The sequence below is a fragment of the Plodia interpunctella genome, chromosome 16, assembly GCF_027563975.2.
Source record: "Plodia interpunctella isolate USDA-ARS_2022_Savannah chromosome 16, ilPloInte3.2, whole genome shotgun sequence".
Lineage (NCBI taxonomy): Eukaryota > Metazoa > Arthropoda > Insecta > Lepidoptera > Pyralidae > Plodia > Plodia interpunctella.
In genome coordinates this window covers 2,736,368-2,752,132 of record NC_071309.1, presented here as the reverse complement: position 1 = coordinate 2,752,132, position 15,765 = coordinate 2,736,368, and the positions used below count along the sequence as shown (strand labels likewise).

The 15,765-nt window shown below is 37.5% G+C and overlaps 1 protein-coding gene across 2 annotated transcripts; it reads left to right on the top strand.

The window, feature by feature from the left end:
• Positions 1-245: 245 nt before the first annotated feature.
• Positions 246-15,419, top strand: LKRSDH (Lysine ketoglutarate reductase/saccharopine dehydrogenase). Of its 2 annotated transcripts, none has more exons than XM_053756535.2 (20): positions 246-430; positions 2,494-2,640; positions 3,010-3,186; positions 4,378-4,530; positions 5,191-5,337; positions 5,710-5,788; positions 6,234-6,361; positions 7,227-7,378; positions 7,594-7,716; positions 8,333-8,504; positions 9,499-9,569; positions 10,002-10,126; positions 10,720-10,954; positions 11,476-11,612; positions 11,954-12,066; positions 12,520-12,688; positions 12,976-13,070; positions 13,449-13,650; positions 14,231-14,407; positions 14,833-15,419. In XM_053756535.2, the coding sequence occupies exons 1-20, from the start codon at positions 359-361 to the stop codon at positions 14,949-14,951; spliced, it is 2,793 nt and encodes a 930-aa protein (XP_053612510.1). In that variant the 5' UTR covers positions 246-358; the 3' UTR covers positions 14,952-15,419. The 2 variants fall into 2 exon arrangements, with proteins under 2 accessions (XP_053612510.1, XP_053612509.1); XM_053756534.1 differs by lacking the exon at positions 246-430 and adding an exon at positions 1,130-1,210.
• Positions 15,420-15,765: the final 346 nt, after the last annotated feature.

Below are 15,765 nucleotides of genomic sequence, written 5' to 3'. Positions count from 1 at the left end.
TTGCCCTAAGCGCCAACATTTGTGCATTTAAATAAATTTCCGTCTCATCTCAGATTAAACGAATTGCATCATTATAATACTTATATTTATATCTATCAACAAAACATAATGAGATCACAAACAATATCTAATTATTGCTATTAATAGATACGAAAATTATCTTGTAAGTAATCGTTATTGGTATATTACTGACCAAATAAACAGGCTACTTGGTCGTATCACTATGTGATAACTGGCTATTGATTCCTCAAACTTTAGTAGCGTGTATATTCAGCTACGAACGGTTTATACTTAAGCCACGAAGACGCTTGATATTACGTGAAAGTAATTTTGTATTTAAGTTAAAATTTAATTAAACATGTTACATAAAACTGCGGCTCTTCGCCCGAAGGGTCAGTTAGTGAAGCACATTAATTATTCCACTGCAAAGGTAAGTTTTTTGAAATAAAATTGGAAATGGAAAGTTTGTTTTATGATTTTCGCATTATTGACACTAAACTTTTAATGAAAAAAATTAGCTCATGTATCACATAGCAACTAGATACCGAGATTGTGTGATCTGTGCAACTAGGTAGGCACCGAGTAGGTAGGTCTAGTTTATCTACTTTTCATGAGATTAATGAAAATTATTTCCTTTATAGAATTATTACCTATAAGCTGACACGGTGAGTTGGTACATGTTACATACGTATCTATCAGGTGTTTTTGTTGTTTAATATTCTATATCCTAGATTGTTAAGATCTACCTAGATAGGTAGCTGTTAAAATAAACATTAATATAATATATAATAAATAAAAGTCACAATCATTTTTTATCCCGGTAAGCGTGAAAGTTAGAATGATAGATGGATGCTAAATTAGGATTTCACGCAAAAGCTACTAAAAATTTTTGTAATTTTCTACTAACCTTTCTATCGCAAAATTCTCTCGACCCAATAGTCTGTCTATCTTTCTCTCGCAAAATTCTCTCAACCCAATAGTCTGTATATCCGGAACTCCGGCTCTTACCCACTTGACAACATGCCAGTTTGGCCGAATTAATTCAGCGGAGTTATAATACCAATTCTTTAAAAAATGTAGACAATTTTTCCTTTAGAATAACGGAACACTAAAAAGGATAATGAAAGAATGGTGGAAAAGGAGAATGGAGGTGTACGGTCGAGCTTTACAGTGGCTGACGGTGCCAACTCGTGAACGGACGCTATCCGGGGTAACTTGTCTGCTATTCCAGTACTTTTTCTATGGAATTTATCGTTTAGATTTCTATATGGTCTAAGGGTAGCCTCGTCATATCCTCGAAATTCGTGTAGCAACTTTCGTATTTGGGATAATACGGACTTGAGGAAAATGTACTTGCAAATGCAGCTTCTGTGAAGAAATTAGTTACTGATTAATGTTTAGATTTTTTTGAATCAGTCTTGTTTATCAGTTAACTACATAGTGTGAGGAACTTTAGCGTGCCCTTGATTAGATTATTATAATGATAACAGCATTTGGCACCTCGTTCGTTACACGTACAATTTGTAGCCATAATAACATTATTATTGTGTTTCTATCCTAGATAACATGTACTTATTTGATAGTTATAGTAATGAATTGTAGGGTGAACAGCACCAATATAATAGATTTGGCGCCATAAATCATAGGACGACAATGGAGCATTTAGACAATTTAATCAACCCATCGTAGAAAAGACTACAGGTCCAATTGAACCGAAAGGACCCCGGTTCTATCCTATTTGTGTCACATGAGATTTTACATCTAACTCAGAAATACGATGAACATTTTCTTCAACCACACTACGGTAAAGGAAGAAACCTCGCACTTTAGTTGATTATTTCGATTATTAGTTGATTATAGAATATGAAATATTTAAGGCAATTACAAATTTCCAAGAAAGTCGTTGTGTTTCCTCCACATTATGGCCACGTTCCTTAGCCATTAAGACTACGACTAAGTTAAAGACAGGCGGACATCTTCTTAGGAGAAAAATCGGGTACTAAAACATCAGATATTTGTTCACAACTGAATGTGGTGTTTATTTATTCGACTCGAACTTAACTCCCAACTTAATTGATTTTTATGTGTCAGATACATATTATAACAGTCCTTGGTAATATAAGTAGCTTTTAATAGTGTCAGTCCTAATTTACGTATACGTGTACGTGTGACTACCATTTCTGTAAAAATTATGTCTGTCTATATTTGTACGCGCGTCACGCCAAAACTACTGAAGTAAACAGACTACGAAATAGTAGGGTAAAATTCGTCGTCTGTAAACAAATGCACGTGTGTCGCTTTGGACACATGTGTGTTTGGATGGTTAAACTCGTAGACATAGAAAATTATAGACATATCATTCGTTTCGCTCATGTAAGAAAGAGAAACGCGTATATGTATAAATACACGAAAAGAAACGGGGATGAGTGATGCTTTAACTATCCTTGGTTAAGCAACTCGTAGTTAGTTAAATTATTTTATTTTATTGTTCAGAATCAGCGAGTGATAGCAATAAGGAGAGAGGACCAGTCAGTATGGGAGAGAAGGGCCCCGTTTTCGCCGACCAACGTGAGCAAACTGGTGCGGCAGGGAGTCAAGGTCATTGTGCAGCCTTCCAACCGACGGGCGTATCCTATGCAGGTACATATTGGTTTTCTCGGTTTGTTTCTCAGCAATAGAGCGAGCTCAGGGTCCGCTAAGGAAGGGAAGATAAGAAATAATTTAAGGTGTTTAAAATGTATTTATTTTAATGTACTTATAAGTACTCAAAATAATGAAATAGAATTTAAAAAATGTTATTCTCGTAAACATTCATTAATTAGGTACATAAATAATTATGATTCTATTAAATAGAAAGAGCTATATGTATAGAGATTTTAGAACTATACTTACTATTAGTACACTTGAACAAGAAATAATTTATTTGACATCATCGGTAACCATCCAATCAGCTACGAGCACAAATTACTTAAATTCATTTTCCGACAGTCAATTCAATTTTCTTTTCAGTCGTACATAAACTCCGGGGCCATAGTCCAGGAGGATATCAGCGAAGCGAGCGTTATATTTGGAGTGAAACAGACGCCCATAGACCTCCTCATCCCCAACAAGACCTATTGTTTCTTCTCCCACACGATTAAGGCACAAGAAGCCAATATGCCCATGCTGGACGCTATACTAGCTAAGGTACAATTAAACATATTTTTTACTCTTTAGGATATATGAATGAAAATATTTATTTTCTAAATTATATATAAGGATGTCGATCCTGTCAACGTTGAATTCGTGCCACGTAAGAAGTTCGTCGATAACCATTACGTAGAGGAAGTAGAGGTAGAGGGAACTTTTTAGACCGGACATCACTCTGGATTACTTTTTAAACAGAAATTTTATATTAGAACACGTGAAAGTAGGGGGCCAACTATTGTTAATTATACCACATATCGTCGCGAGACTTCTTTTGGTGTCATTAATCGAGTGTCAGTCACTTCTCATTTTACACTGTTGATATATACACATTCATACACAACATGAGTAGAGGTTAGTAAAATCCAATAAAAAAAAAACAGCGAAGTTCAAGCAATTAGGTATGTAAAAAACAAAATCATGGATCAAAACAAAAACTAATCAATGATTATTACGTAATTTTTAAAGATATGATATCATTATAATTATTGTATAATATATTCAAACGAATACCTGCTGGACAAGTCGCGCTTTAATATGTGGGAGTAACGAAAACAATGATGCCCTTGCTGATAACGTAGCAGTGACTTTTGAATACTTAATTACTAATTACAATCAGTTCTTCTTTTTAACCCCTATCGCAAACAGAACGTGTTAGCGTAGGTATGCCGTCTTAATCTACTGACTCATCATCATCATCATATTGAGTGTGTAATACTGTTGTCAGATTTAATTCAACTCGCCTAAATGTATTTGACATGACTTTTTATTCTAAGTCTACATCTACGGACTGAATATTGATATGTTTCAATGTCGGCGGATTTTCAATAAAATTTGTTAACTTTCTAAAAACGCAATTAGGTAATATTACATTTGTATTAGGTACTGGGAACAGCAAGCTCTTCCCTACATAGTATAAAACAAAGTCACTTCTGTTCTGTTCTATCCCTATGTAAATGCTATATACTTAACTAGCGACCCGTCCCGTCTTCGCTCGGTTAAAAAAATTATACATCTAAACCTTCCCCAGGAATCACACTATTGGTTAACCGCATGAAAATCTGTGCAGTAGTTTTGGAGTTTATCGCGAACAGACAGATAGACAGACAGGCTCGGCTTTGTTTTATAATATGTAAAGAAATAAAATAAATAAATTAAATCTGTAATATCTGGCCAATAAAATGATTTCAGAACATTCGCCTGATAGATTACGAGAAGTTGATGGATGATGCTGGCAATCGCGTGGTGGCGTTCGGGAAGTACGCTGGCGTGGCGGGCATGATCAACATACTGCATGGACTGGGTCTACGGCTACTGGCTTTGGGTCACCATACACCTTTCATGGTAAATTACTATACATGACATATGTGTTGATTCGCCAAATATAAGTAAAAGTTGATATATGCTGGTTAGGTTCAACATTGTAAATCAATAATAAATCAATAAAAAAATAATATAGGGAATTATCTAGATATTTTGTTAGATATAATACAAGTAAATATGCTTCGACTTCCGAGCAGAGTGGCGCTACAAAACGCGTAGCACATCGAGTCGTCGTAGCGCTTTTCTACGACACTCTGTAGCGCATGTCAATTCAGTGCTACGATACGATTGCTGCCTTGAATGTTCCTCCGCTTCACCAAGTGGCACATTCATTTAAGTAAATTATGCCATTACAGTTTCATAAAGTCATCATTATTGATGTCGTCTAACCGCATTTTAGTTTGCCTTAGCTTATATATAACTAGAGGCCCGTCCTGGCTTCGTTAGGACGTAAAACGATAATAAAAATGTATGCTGAATTTCATCAAAATCGGCCCAATAGTTTATTCATTACAAAATTATTTTCTCTTGATAATATTAGTATGCATATGGATATACACGCAGAAAAGTCTATCGGGTCTTAAAGGAAACACAAAATCGTTTTGCCTGCAGGGCACTAGTCAAGAAATCCATAGGTGGTCACGACCCTGAAGATACTATGATGATAAATAATGATTCCAGCACATCGGCCCAGCACACAATTACCGCAACTCGAGCATGGCGCGGCAGGCGATCCGCGACGCCGGCTACGAGGTCTCCCTGGGCATGATGCCCAAGAGTCTCGGCCCGCTCACCTTCATCTTCACAGGTTCTGGAAACGTCTCGCAGGTTAGCTCTCTGTCTTAAGATTAGCCTACAAATTATTATTAGATTACAAAATTTGATATTGACGGAAAGAGATAAAACATACTTTAGCATAAAATATTTATTTTTGATGAATATGTTCTTTATTACAAATCTTTATTTATCATGAAAAAATGTACTTTTTATGAATAAATAATATAATAAGAGTAATAATCAAAACCCGAGGATAAACTATACTTTCCTTCTCATCTGAAAATTTTGAAATATAGCTAACATCGTAGACATATTTGGCAAATAATATCTACTTATATCCCTTAGTCCCCTTGTACGACATTTACGGGGGGACGACTACCTACGACATCGATTACTTAATTACTTTAACGGTTTAATTTACAGGGAAGCCAAGAGATATTCCACGAATTACCACATGAATATGTTCCACCAGAAATGCTCAGAAAAGTCGCTGAACACGGAAGTAAGTACTTTTATAAATAAATATACCTAACTTACGTGATACAATCTAGGAACACATCAGTGTGCCTACTAACTACGATTTGTGTCGTAGCAGTGGTGTAGGCCGCTACACCCTATCGTAACCTGACTTAGACATATAAAATTTTATCATAATCGGTTAAGCCGTTTTGGAGTAGCCTGGCAGCTAACACTGTGACACGTAATTTTTATATATAGGTATAAAGAAAAAATAAAGATATTTATGCTAACGAGATAAAAATCTACACACAAAAAATCAAGAAAATAGTGTTTAATTTCGTTATAATTAAGTGAAAAATAAAACTAAATAAAATGTATGGGGATAAAAAAACAAGTAAAACAAGATTAAATATGAATTCGTATTCAAGGCCAAAAGGTATGTGGATAAAAAATAATGAAACAAAACAATATATTTATTCGTATTCAAGGTCCAAACAAGATCTACGGGTGCGAAGTGCGTCGCAGACATCACCTGGTGAGGAAGAATGGCGGAGGGTACGACCATATTGAGTACGAGGAGCATCCGGAGCGGTACATATCCACCTTCGCGCAAACGGTGAGCTTAAGTTATGTTTTGCCATCGACTTCTCCCGCGTGAGTGTCTTTCACACCATACAAAAAATGCTTTGAAAACTAATATTACCGAAGACCGTGCATGGGTTATTATTGCATAGCTTAATGGCTGAGGAAGAAGCCGAAAAAACGCTTGTATATTGGAGAGGCAAAAACCTAAGTGCTCAAAATAATTTCCTATATGTTAGTTTATACACACAATATATGCCTGGTATCTGGATAATGCCTACCACGTGGCGAAAATTTATGACTTTATTATGTTTTCAACCGATTGAGATAACGTAATCATGTGAAAAAGTGTATGTAATACGAACATACGATGTTAGCATGGAAACAAAAGGCAACACCCACTTCAGTCATTCATTTATCGCCAATGTTTACAATAATACATTTTAATGGATTAATTAAATCAGCTTTATCGCAATCTATTCAATATCTTTGCCATTACTACATGATAACATTTTAATTTTTATTTTTTTCTTACCTATCAGGCGCACACCAGCATCACAATAACATTCTATTTATTTTATTTTTTAGCGGAAAATACGAAAAAAATAATAGCTGTTGATTAATTTATACAGTTATATAATATTAGATGCCGCATCTGAAAACGGAAAAGGGGGTTAAGTCGCGAATTTACCGCATTTATCTTCCGTATTGTTATCATAGAAATGAAAAAAACCTTTTTCACTGCGTATGCCATTATTTTCAATGTAATTGGGTCAAAATAAAGTTTCACATGCAATGTTTTAAAACTCAATAAGTAATACTAACATTAATCATTTCTTTCGGCAAAATTCCACACAAAAATGTATTTTCAACCTAACAACTAACTGGCTTCTGATCAGATCGCGCCATACACGTCAGTGCTGGTGAACTGCATCTACTGGGCGGTGGACAGCCCCAAACTGCTGACCATCCCCGACGCCAAGCACCTGCTTCTGCCATCGCACACGCCCTGGCTGCCCAGGAGCATTGGCGCGCCGGCTCTGCCTCACAGGTATTAAGAAACATAAATAAGAGACAAAGGATTTATTTACAAATTAGTCACAGGTACTTTTTCACTTCGTATTCTAATTAAATAATATATGAAGACCTGCCGAAAGAAACTGATACAGTTTTGGTCCTATTACGCCAAAAGGGATTGTTATAGCTACGGAAGACAGCTTGTGCCAAATAAAACAAAAGTTTGTAGTTAGTATAATTTGATTGCAGAATGTTGGCCATCTGCGATATCTCGGCCGACCCCGGCGGCTCCATCGAGTTCATGAACGAGTGCACCACTATCGACACGCCCTTCTGTCTCTATGACGCCGACAGAAACAAGGACACTAAAAGGTATGATTTTTCATGTAAAATCATATTCTCTCATGCTCGCGCGAGGGCGTGGGCCATGGTCATAGTTCCCATGTATGTTTCCGTGTTGTATGAGGCTACTAAGGGACAAATAGCCTTAGAAAATATAAGCAAATAGGAAAATTTAAAAAATAAGAAAATTGAAAATATACCTAGAAAAAAGAAACGGCAAACTCAAATCATTTATTCTGATATTAGAATTTTACAGGCACTTTTCACGTTCTTTTCTTTTCATATTCTAAATTAAATAATATATTTACAAAAGCTACACACTACTAGCATTACGTAACGATTATTGCTGAGAAGAAATGCCGAATGAAACTCATTGAAACAGTGTTGCGGCCCGTTGTAAATCTACAGCCCGTTGTAAATTTACAGAATCTTCAAATTTGCAAGGTTTGTATTTAACGCTAACCCCGCGGCCTCGCGGCAACGCGAAACACGTAAAGATGAGAAACAGAGATAATGATATTAGCTGTTGATTAAATTGTGAAACAGCAGCTGCGGCTCAGGCTAAGTTGGTCTTTTCTGATGAATTTATGCAAAACTGTATATGGAATATCTAGACTACCGCCAGCTACAATCCTTTAATGTACAGTTTCAAAGGCCCCGGTGTGCTGGTGTGCTCGATCGACAACATGCCAACGCAACTCCCGCGCGAGTCCACAGACTTCTTCGGCGACCTCTTGTTCCCATACGCGGAGGACATCATGCGGTCAGACGCCTCCAAACCTCTCGAAGACCACAACTTCACGCCGGTCGTACAAGGGGTGAGATGACCACCGACTTTGTAATGGATATTGTATTTTACTAGTTTTCTTATTTTAGTTCCACCTGTCCCGATGTTTGTTTGTTGTTATTATAGTCTGTAATCAAATCTTGCAAGTTACATTTCATTACGTTTGTCGTACAAAGCTGATTTTTCCACATCGCTTGAATTTCCATGACAAAGCTAGATTGGCTATTATCAAAAATCCTTCGTTAGATAGTAGCCGATCCATGTTTATTCCGTGGAGGAGTTCCTACTTCTCAACCCCTTACTAGCTTGTGACGAAAATATCATTTTTGTAAAAACTTGTTCCATGGGTGGCAAGAGAGCAAACGGGTAAATGGTAAGTGACCACCTCTGCCCAGGAACTTCTACAATATCAGGGGCACCATGGGAGAGTTATCGGGCTTTCTGAAGTAAACTAGTTTCTTCGAGGTTTCAATAGTATCGGATTGGATTGCCAATCTGTGGAATCAACTCCTTTCAATCTGTGGATTGTACGTGAAAGGATTTTTTTTTATAAGTACAGTGGTGAATTGGCTGTTATTAAACTGGAAGGAATGAAATTTTAATTTCCAGTTATTTCCAGTTTTTCCCAGTTAGCCAGTTTTCCTAGTTTGCGAAATTTAGACCACATCCCAGTTTAATTCTGTCTGTTAAGATCTTTTGTCTAAGGACAGATAGACAGCCGCTCAACTTTTTACTATTAACTATATCAAACAATCCATGTGGTAAACATATTCGATATAATGTATTTCAAATAGATAAGTGTATTACACTATAAGTGCCATATATGTATATTATTCTACTTATATAATGTATCATGATAAGATAGTATGTGTGTTTTGCTCCCGATGATAATAACAGCGAAATTGACATTGTTTAGGCAATATTTTTTTTTAATTGCTGATGTATTTTAGGTTTTGTTTAGTGTAGGTTTTGTTTGTTTATTTATTTCTCTGATAGTTATATGTTTTTTGTTTCCTTTCCCACAGGCTATCATCACAAGTAACGGAAAGTTGACCGCACCATTCGAGTATATCAACGAGCTACGTATGGCGAATACGTGAGTTTTTTTACATATTAGTCCTTTTTATCATCTTGTAAACTACATAACATTTTATATTCCCAGCTTAACTTTCGTACGTTAAACTTAACTATAAGTAATTAAGTAGTTACAATAGCGGGACTTAGCACATAATTTTTGTAGCTAACGTTTCGCACGATGTTGCAGTCGCAGTGGTTGCAGCCACACAGATTGAAAGGATCCGGCCTGTGGTTCGTCCTGATGTCTCGTTCACCAAAATAGTAAATACGAAGATATTGACAAACTTTCGAATTAACTGAGTAATGACTTCACTGTTTAGCTCTCTTTTTGTTTATGTGTGTGTCTGTAGCGTTTGGAATAAACATATTTCTATTATATTCTAATGAAATGTTAATAGCCTAGTACGTTTTTTCGTCCTTCATGCTATAACAATAAAATAATTGTTTTCAGGCGATGTCGTCACAAAGTGGAAGGCCACGAGCAGGAGACGTCCGTGGTGATCCTGGGCAGCGGGTTGGTCTCCGCGCCTGTGGTCGAGTATCTATCCAGGGACAAGAACGTCGCGGTCACCATCGGTATGTTGGGTCCATGACGAGACCGCCAAGGTAGCGGCCGCCGCGCCGTGGCTGTGGCTAGAGCGAGATTAGCACACGGTCCCGACACAAATGCGGTAGGCGTTGACACCGTCCGGTTTTAGTGGGTTAAATCCCACAGACCTGTCCTGCTTCCCGTGGCCGGATGGACAGGACGAGCGTCTTTCCACACGTTAAAAAAATGTTCCATCAAATTAAATCAGTGTCTGTCGTCTCAAACTGTAACTAGAGCAAATAATTATTAGTATGTATATATTTAATTATTTTTATACTTACGATTTTATATTAGTTTATCCGAGATGGTCACCAGAGCAAATAATACCATGTCAGATAAACTTTATATATACTAAAATATTCAAGAAGGCTGGCAACCTGGTTGATAAATTTGATTGTTATAGTATAAAATATAAATAATGCATGTTGTTTAACATGTCAGATGCCGATGATTAGGCGACTTGAATAAAATCTGACACCAGTGTTAGCAGCAGCAATAACACACTCGACAGTTAGCGAATCTATTTTTTTTTCTGTTAGGGCTGTCAACTGGTGTCATTTTATAAAATTGAATTCCACAGCATCCCAGGTACAAGAGGAGGCGGACGAGCTAGCCCACCGTTATGGAGTTCGCGCGGAATACCTCGAAGCGAACAACGATAGCGCCCTCACGTCGCTGGCTTCACGCGCGCGGCTTGTGATATCGCTGCTGCCATATGACTTGCACGGTGCTGTGGCCAGGGCTTGCGTGGCCAATGGAGTTCACATGGTTACGGCGTCCTATGTGCGCCCTGAAGTACAAGAGCTTCACGACGCGTGAGTATCCCAACTGACATTCTATTTAATACTTTGCTCATTGAAATATAGGATTTGCTTGTATTTTGACATGTTTGGCTTTATTTGCATAAATGTTGTTATTTCAAATCTAATTTTAATAAAACAAACGACATCTAAAACTTCTTCTTCTTCTATGGGTGCCTCTCCAACTAGTGAAGGTCAGCGAATAGCATGGTGAAATCCTTCTTGTCCTTAGCTCGGCGGAACAGCTCAGCTGCGCTCGCTATCCTGGCCCATTCTGGGATGTTCCGCAGCCAAGATTTTTTCCTTCCTCCAACCTTTCTCTTCCCAGTGACTTTACCCATCATTATTAGTTGTAGGAGGTTGTATTGTTGATGCCTAAGAATATGATATCTAAAACTAAAGACAAATGACTAAAGACAAAGAAAATAAAATGCCTCGCAGATCGTTGTCCCGCGGAAGCATATTCATAACGTTATTCTAGTTTTCTTGCTCACTCTCAAGTCCAACCATCCTGACATCTACAACAATAATTGCAGTGCGAAAGAGAAAGGCGTGACGCTACTGAACGAGGTGGGCCTGGACCCTGGCATCGACCACCTGCTGGCGCTCGAGTGCATCCACGACATACAGAGCCACGGCGGCAGGGTGGATTCCTTTGTGTCCTATTGTGGAGGTACTTTACACTTTGCAGGCTTACTACCTGACTGTGGTATATGGAGCACTATATAAAATCTTTTATTGGATAAAATATCTTATTCTGCAAGTTCTTCTTAGTAAGTACCAATTGTAACGCTGTAGAATTCATTAATCGTATATATGCGAAAGTTTATGAGGAGGTGTGTATGTTTATTTCTCTTTCACGCAAGATCTACTGCATCGATTATTATGAAATTTGCTAAACGGATAGAATATAACCTGGAATAACATATAGGGTACTTTTTATCCCGAAATTCCCATGGGGTCAAAGCCCCGGGGCGCAACTATTGAATAAATAAATTAATAAACTCTGTCCAGGTCTCCCAGCGCCAGAGTTCAGTGACAACGCGTTGAGGTATAAGTTCTCCTGGAGTCCACGAGGCGTCCTCCTCAACACCATCTCGGGAGCTAAATACCTAAGCAGAGGGCAGGTAATTATACGAAAAGGGTTCTTTTCATTTCAATGACTACATTTTACATATGAAAAGTACAGTTGCACATGTTTCTTATCCTGCCTCTCAAGTCTAAGATTCTTTTCTAAATCCTTTGAACAGATATTATTCTATAATACTATCGTTTCCTCTCTCCCTCATCTGATTGTTCTAGGTTTTACTCTCGGCTGTGATGCAGGTCTGCCTGGGGTCACATCAGAAAATAAATTTTAATTTTAATTTTTGAAGATTCAGCTAAGTAGGGTTTTTGATTGGCCGCTTGCTTGACATCAACAAGCACAGAATGGAGTCGTATTCTAGGGCGGGGACCACCTAACACCACCTTGTACTTACTAATCTTGTTACTTATTTCTTTTTTTAAATTATCACGTGTGTTATTGCTGACGACACTGAAGTCAGATTTTATTATTATTCTATTTATTATGCTTGCAGATCGTCGAAGTTATGGGAGGCGGCGAGTTGATGTCGGTAGCCCGGGAGCTGGATTTCCTACCAGGGTTCGCGTTCGAAGGGTTCCCCAACCGGGACAGCACTAAATACTCCTCGCTCTACGGCATTGAAGATGCGCACACCATGTTCAGAGGAACTTTGAGATACAGAGGTAAGGTAGCTGTTAGTAAATCTTAGGTATTTCAATGTACTGTGTTCGTCCAATTTAAATTTTTAAAGATTTTTTTTTCTAGTTCGAGACACTAGCGCATGCGCAGTATTTTGAGATAAAAAGTACACATGAGCCAAATTTCATCGAAACCGTCCACTACAATTTGCGTTATTGAATAACAAACATCCTCTCTAACATCACTTAAACTAACTTTAGTGGTATAAACGAACGAATAACATCGTAACAATAACTACGACCCTCGATTTATTAGATATTCTAATGTTTAGGTTTCGGAGACACAATGAAAGCTATGCAGCTGTTTGGCTATATCGACCCAAACCCTCATCCTTCACTTCACCCAGAGGGGCCTAAAATTACTTGGGTAAGTTTAATTTTCATTTCAAAATACAGTAAAAGTTAATTTACTTTTTAGTAATAAGTTAATTGAATTGTCTAATATTACACATTTTTTACCTATTTATAAAGAAATCAACAAGTATTGAAAATCTAATCTTAGGTAAACATATAGTTAACTAGCTAATCCAAGAAGCTTTATGGATGACAGTAATATATTTACTTACAAATTGAATAAATAAATTAATTAATTGAGAACACTCAGTGGCACACACTATAAGCACTAGATGCTTGTATCTTGTGGATCCGATGGACAAAAACCCAGAAACGGGAAACAAAGATTTGTGATCGGATTATGATACGGCTATTTTTAAACTGCAATCTTTTTCTCAATTGTATGGTGCAGCGTCAATTCGCGTGTGAGCTGCTAGGGCTACTCGACTCGTCGATCTTCTACGAGAACCTGCGCACGCGCGTGGCGGAGCGCGTGGGCGCGTCCGGCGCGGCCGCGCTGGAGTCGCTCGGGCTCTTCAGCGAGGACCTCATTGTCAAACTCAGCACGCCGCTCGACACCGTCAGCCACTACCTGGGCAAGCGGCTGCAGCTAGGTAATTTACGAGATATCGACTATGTAAAATACAAATCTATCCCTTTTAACATCACCAAAATATCATCCAATAGAAAGGTTGCATAAATTATAAAATACTTTCATCGTTATTTTCTTCCTCAACTTATTCCATTTAAACGGGATCCTTACATGTTTATCGATTTACAAACTTAATGCATAGAGTCTTATGTATTGCATGAGTTACTTTGTGAGGATTTCCCCAGTTAATTAAGTATATTTAGAATAGGCTAATCACGTGACTGATTAAAAGAGACGATAAAAAATCAAAAGGCAAAAAGATTAAGTATCTACTAGTCTCTAGCTAATTAAATCATTTGACCCTAATGACATAATTCGACGAGAGTTGACCCAGATAATTATAAACTAATACGGTATTTTCCATACCTAACGCTCATAGAGCATCGACTATATTGTAGATGATCTACTCTTGCATCCAATCAAATGATTTCGTCGCACACTGAGAAACAGTTTACTTTGGTATTGAAATATAACAGATGATTATAATTCCTCCGTAGTATCAATCTCCATTTCATTAGTCATTTACAGTCCCATTTCTACAGAAAAAGACGAGACAGACTTCGTGGTGCTCCGACACGAGTTGGGAGTGACGTGGAGTGATGGGCGACGAGAGCGGCGCGAGGTCACCATGACGGTGAGGGGGGACCCCGCCTCGCACACCGCCATGGCGCGCACCGTCGGCCTGCCCACCGCCATCGCCGCGAAGATGCTGCTAGATGGTGAGTGTGACGTCACGTGATTTGATGACGGTGCTAAAATAAAACTCTAAGACTAGACCAATCATATAGTATCATCCATACTTCTCGTCACTCTTTCACGGCTAAACAGCTAGGCGGATTTTAATGAAAAGAATAGATATACTTAGTTAATAACCCGAGGTCAAACATATGCGTGTAACAGCTAATAAAACGGTTAACAAAAGAAAGATACAAATAGGAATAACAAAGCTTATGAAATATGATTTATGTAACTATTTTAAAAACTATGGCCAGACTCAAATATTACATACGCTAGTCAAAAGGTACATATATTTAGCTATTGCCCTGTATTTACTTGTTGTTAGATCGCCCAAATTCCATAAGATAGTGTACCCCGACCGTGTTAAAATCACGGGTAAAGTTATGACATGATATTTTTATGCCAGGTGAAATCCAAGAGCGCGGCGTGGTGCTGCCATTCGCGCCAGTTGTGTACAAGTCCCTGTTGTCCCGACTGCGAGCTGACGGCATCACCGCTAGAGAGTCGTCGACGCCGCTCAACTAAGTGTGACATGTGCCTTACAAACTCATACGATCGATTATCGTTTGAGAATACGCCCTACATTTTTGAGTCTGAAAGGAATTGGCAATTTCCCAAAGTACTTTTTAAATTAATTATGAATAGTTGTATTTTAAAAGCCAACACAAAATAAATTGTGTTTGTTAAATAAATTTATATGTTTGCTTGAGACGATAATGTAATCAACTTTTTAAGTACATATATATATATTCACACATAGTATTATGAGTGTTCTATATAATGTGACAAATAAAATCTTGTAATAGATTCGAGAACCGACACTCCTTTTTTCTAAGTCACGTGTTTCACTTTACAAAAGTCCACAATTCGCAATCTGCACGCTCTCAATTAATGTAATATATTGTAAATATGAATAAAAGTGAGAATATTGATTTAGTTTTATAAGAAATGATTGTACATTTTATACATTAAAAAATAAATGAACTTTTAAAATTGAGTTTACTTAATAAAATATGTTCCCAAAGTCCGTAGCAAGCGGCAAACACCATTGCGTAGCGCTCGTAGGTGCTTGTAGGCGGCGACCGCTACGATCGTAGACTCGTAGCATTTTCGTAGCAAAGAAACTACGAATATCTTTTTCTATTGAGAAATTATGTTGAAAATTTATGTACTTTAATAACTTGAAGATTACTTATTGAGTATTTTGAAATACAAACACATTGAGGCCTATCTTTAGATAGTAGCGTTTATAAAGTTTTGCCCTACGAAATGTATGATAATTTTTCTAAATTTACATTTATGAGCAAAGTCAAAGTTCGAATAGTTTTATGTTATACTA

Excerpts from the sequence above, each read along its gene's own strand:
- LKRSDH (XM_053756535.2), top strand. The coding sequence starts at position 359 with ATGTTACATAAAACTGCGGCTCTTCGCCCGAAGGGTCAGTTAGTGAAG. Across the intron at positions 2,641-3,009 it reads GACGGGCGTATCCTATGCAG|TCGTACATAAACTCCGGGGC; the intron begins GTACATATTGGT and ends TTTTCTTTTCAG. Across the intron at positions 4,531-5,190 it reads GTCACCATACACCTTTCATG|CACATCGGCCCAGCACACAA; the intron begins GTAAATTACTAT and ends TAATGATTCCAG.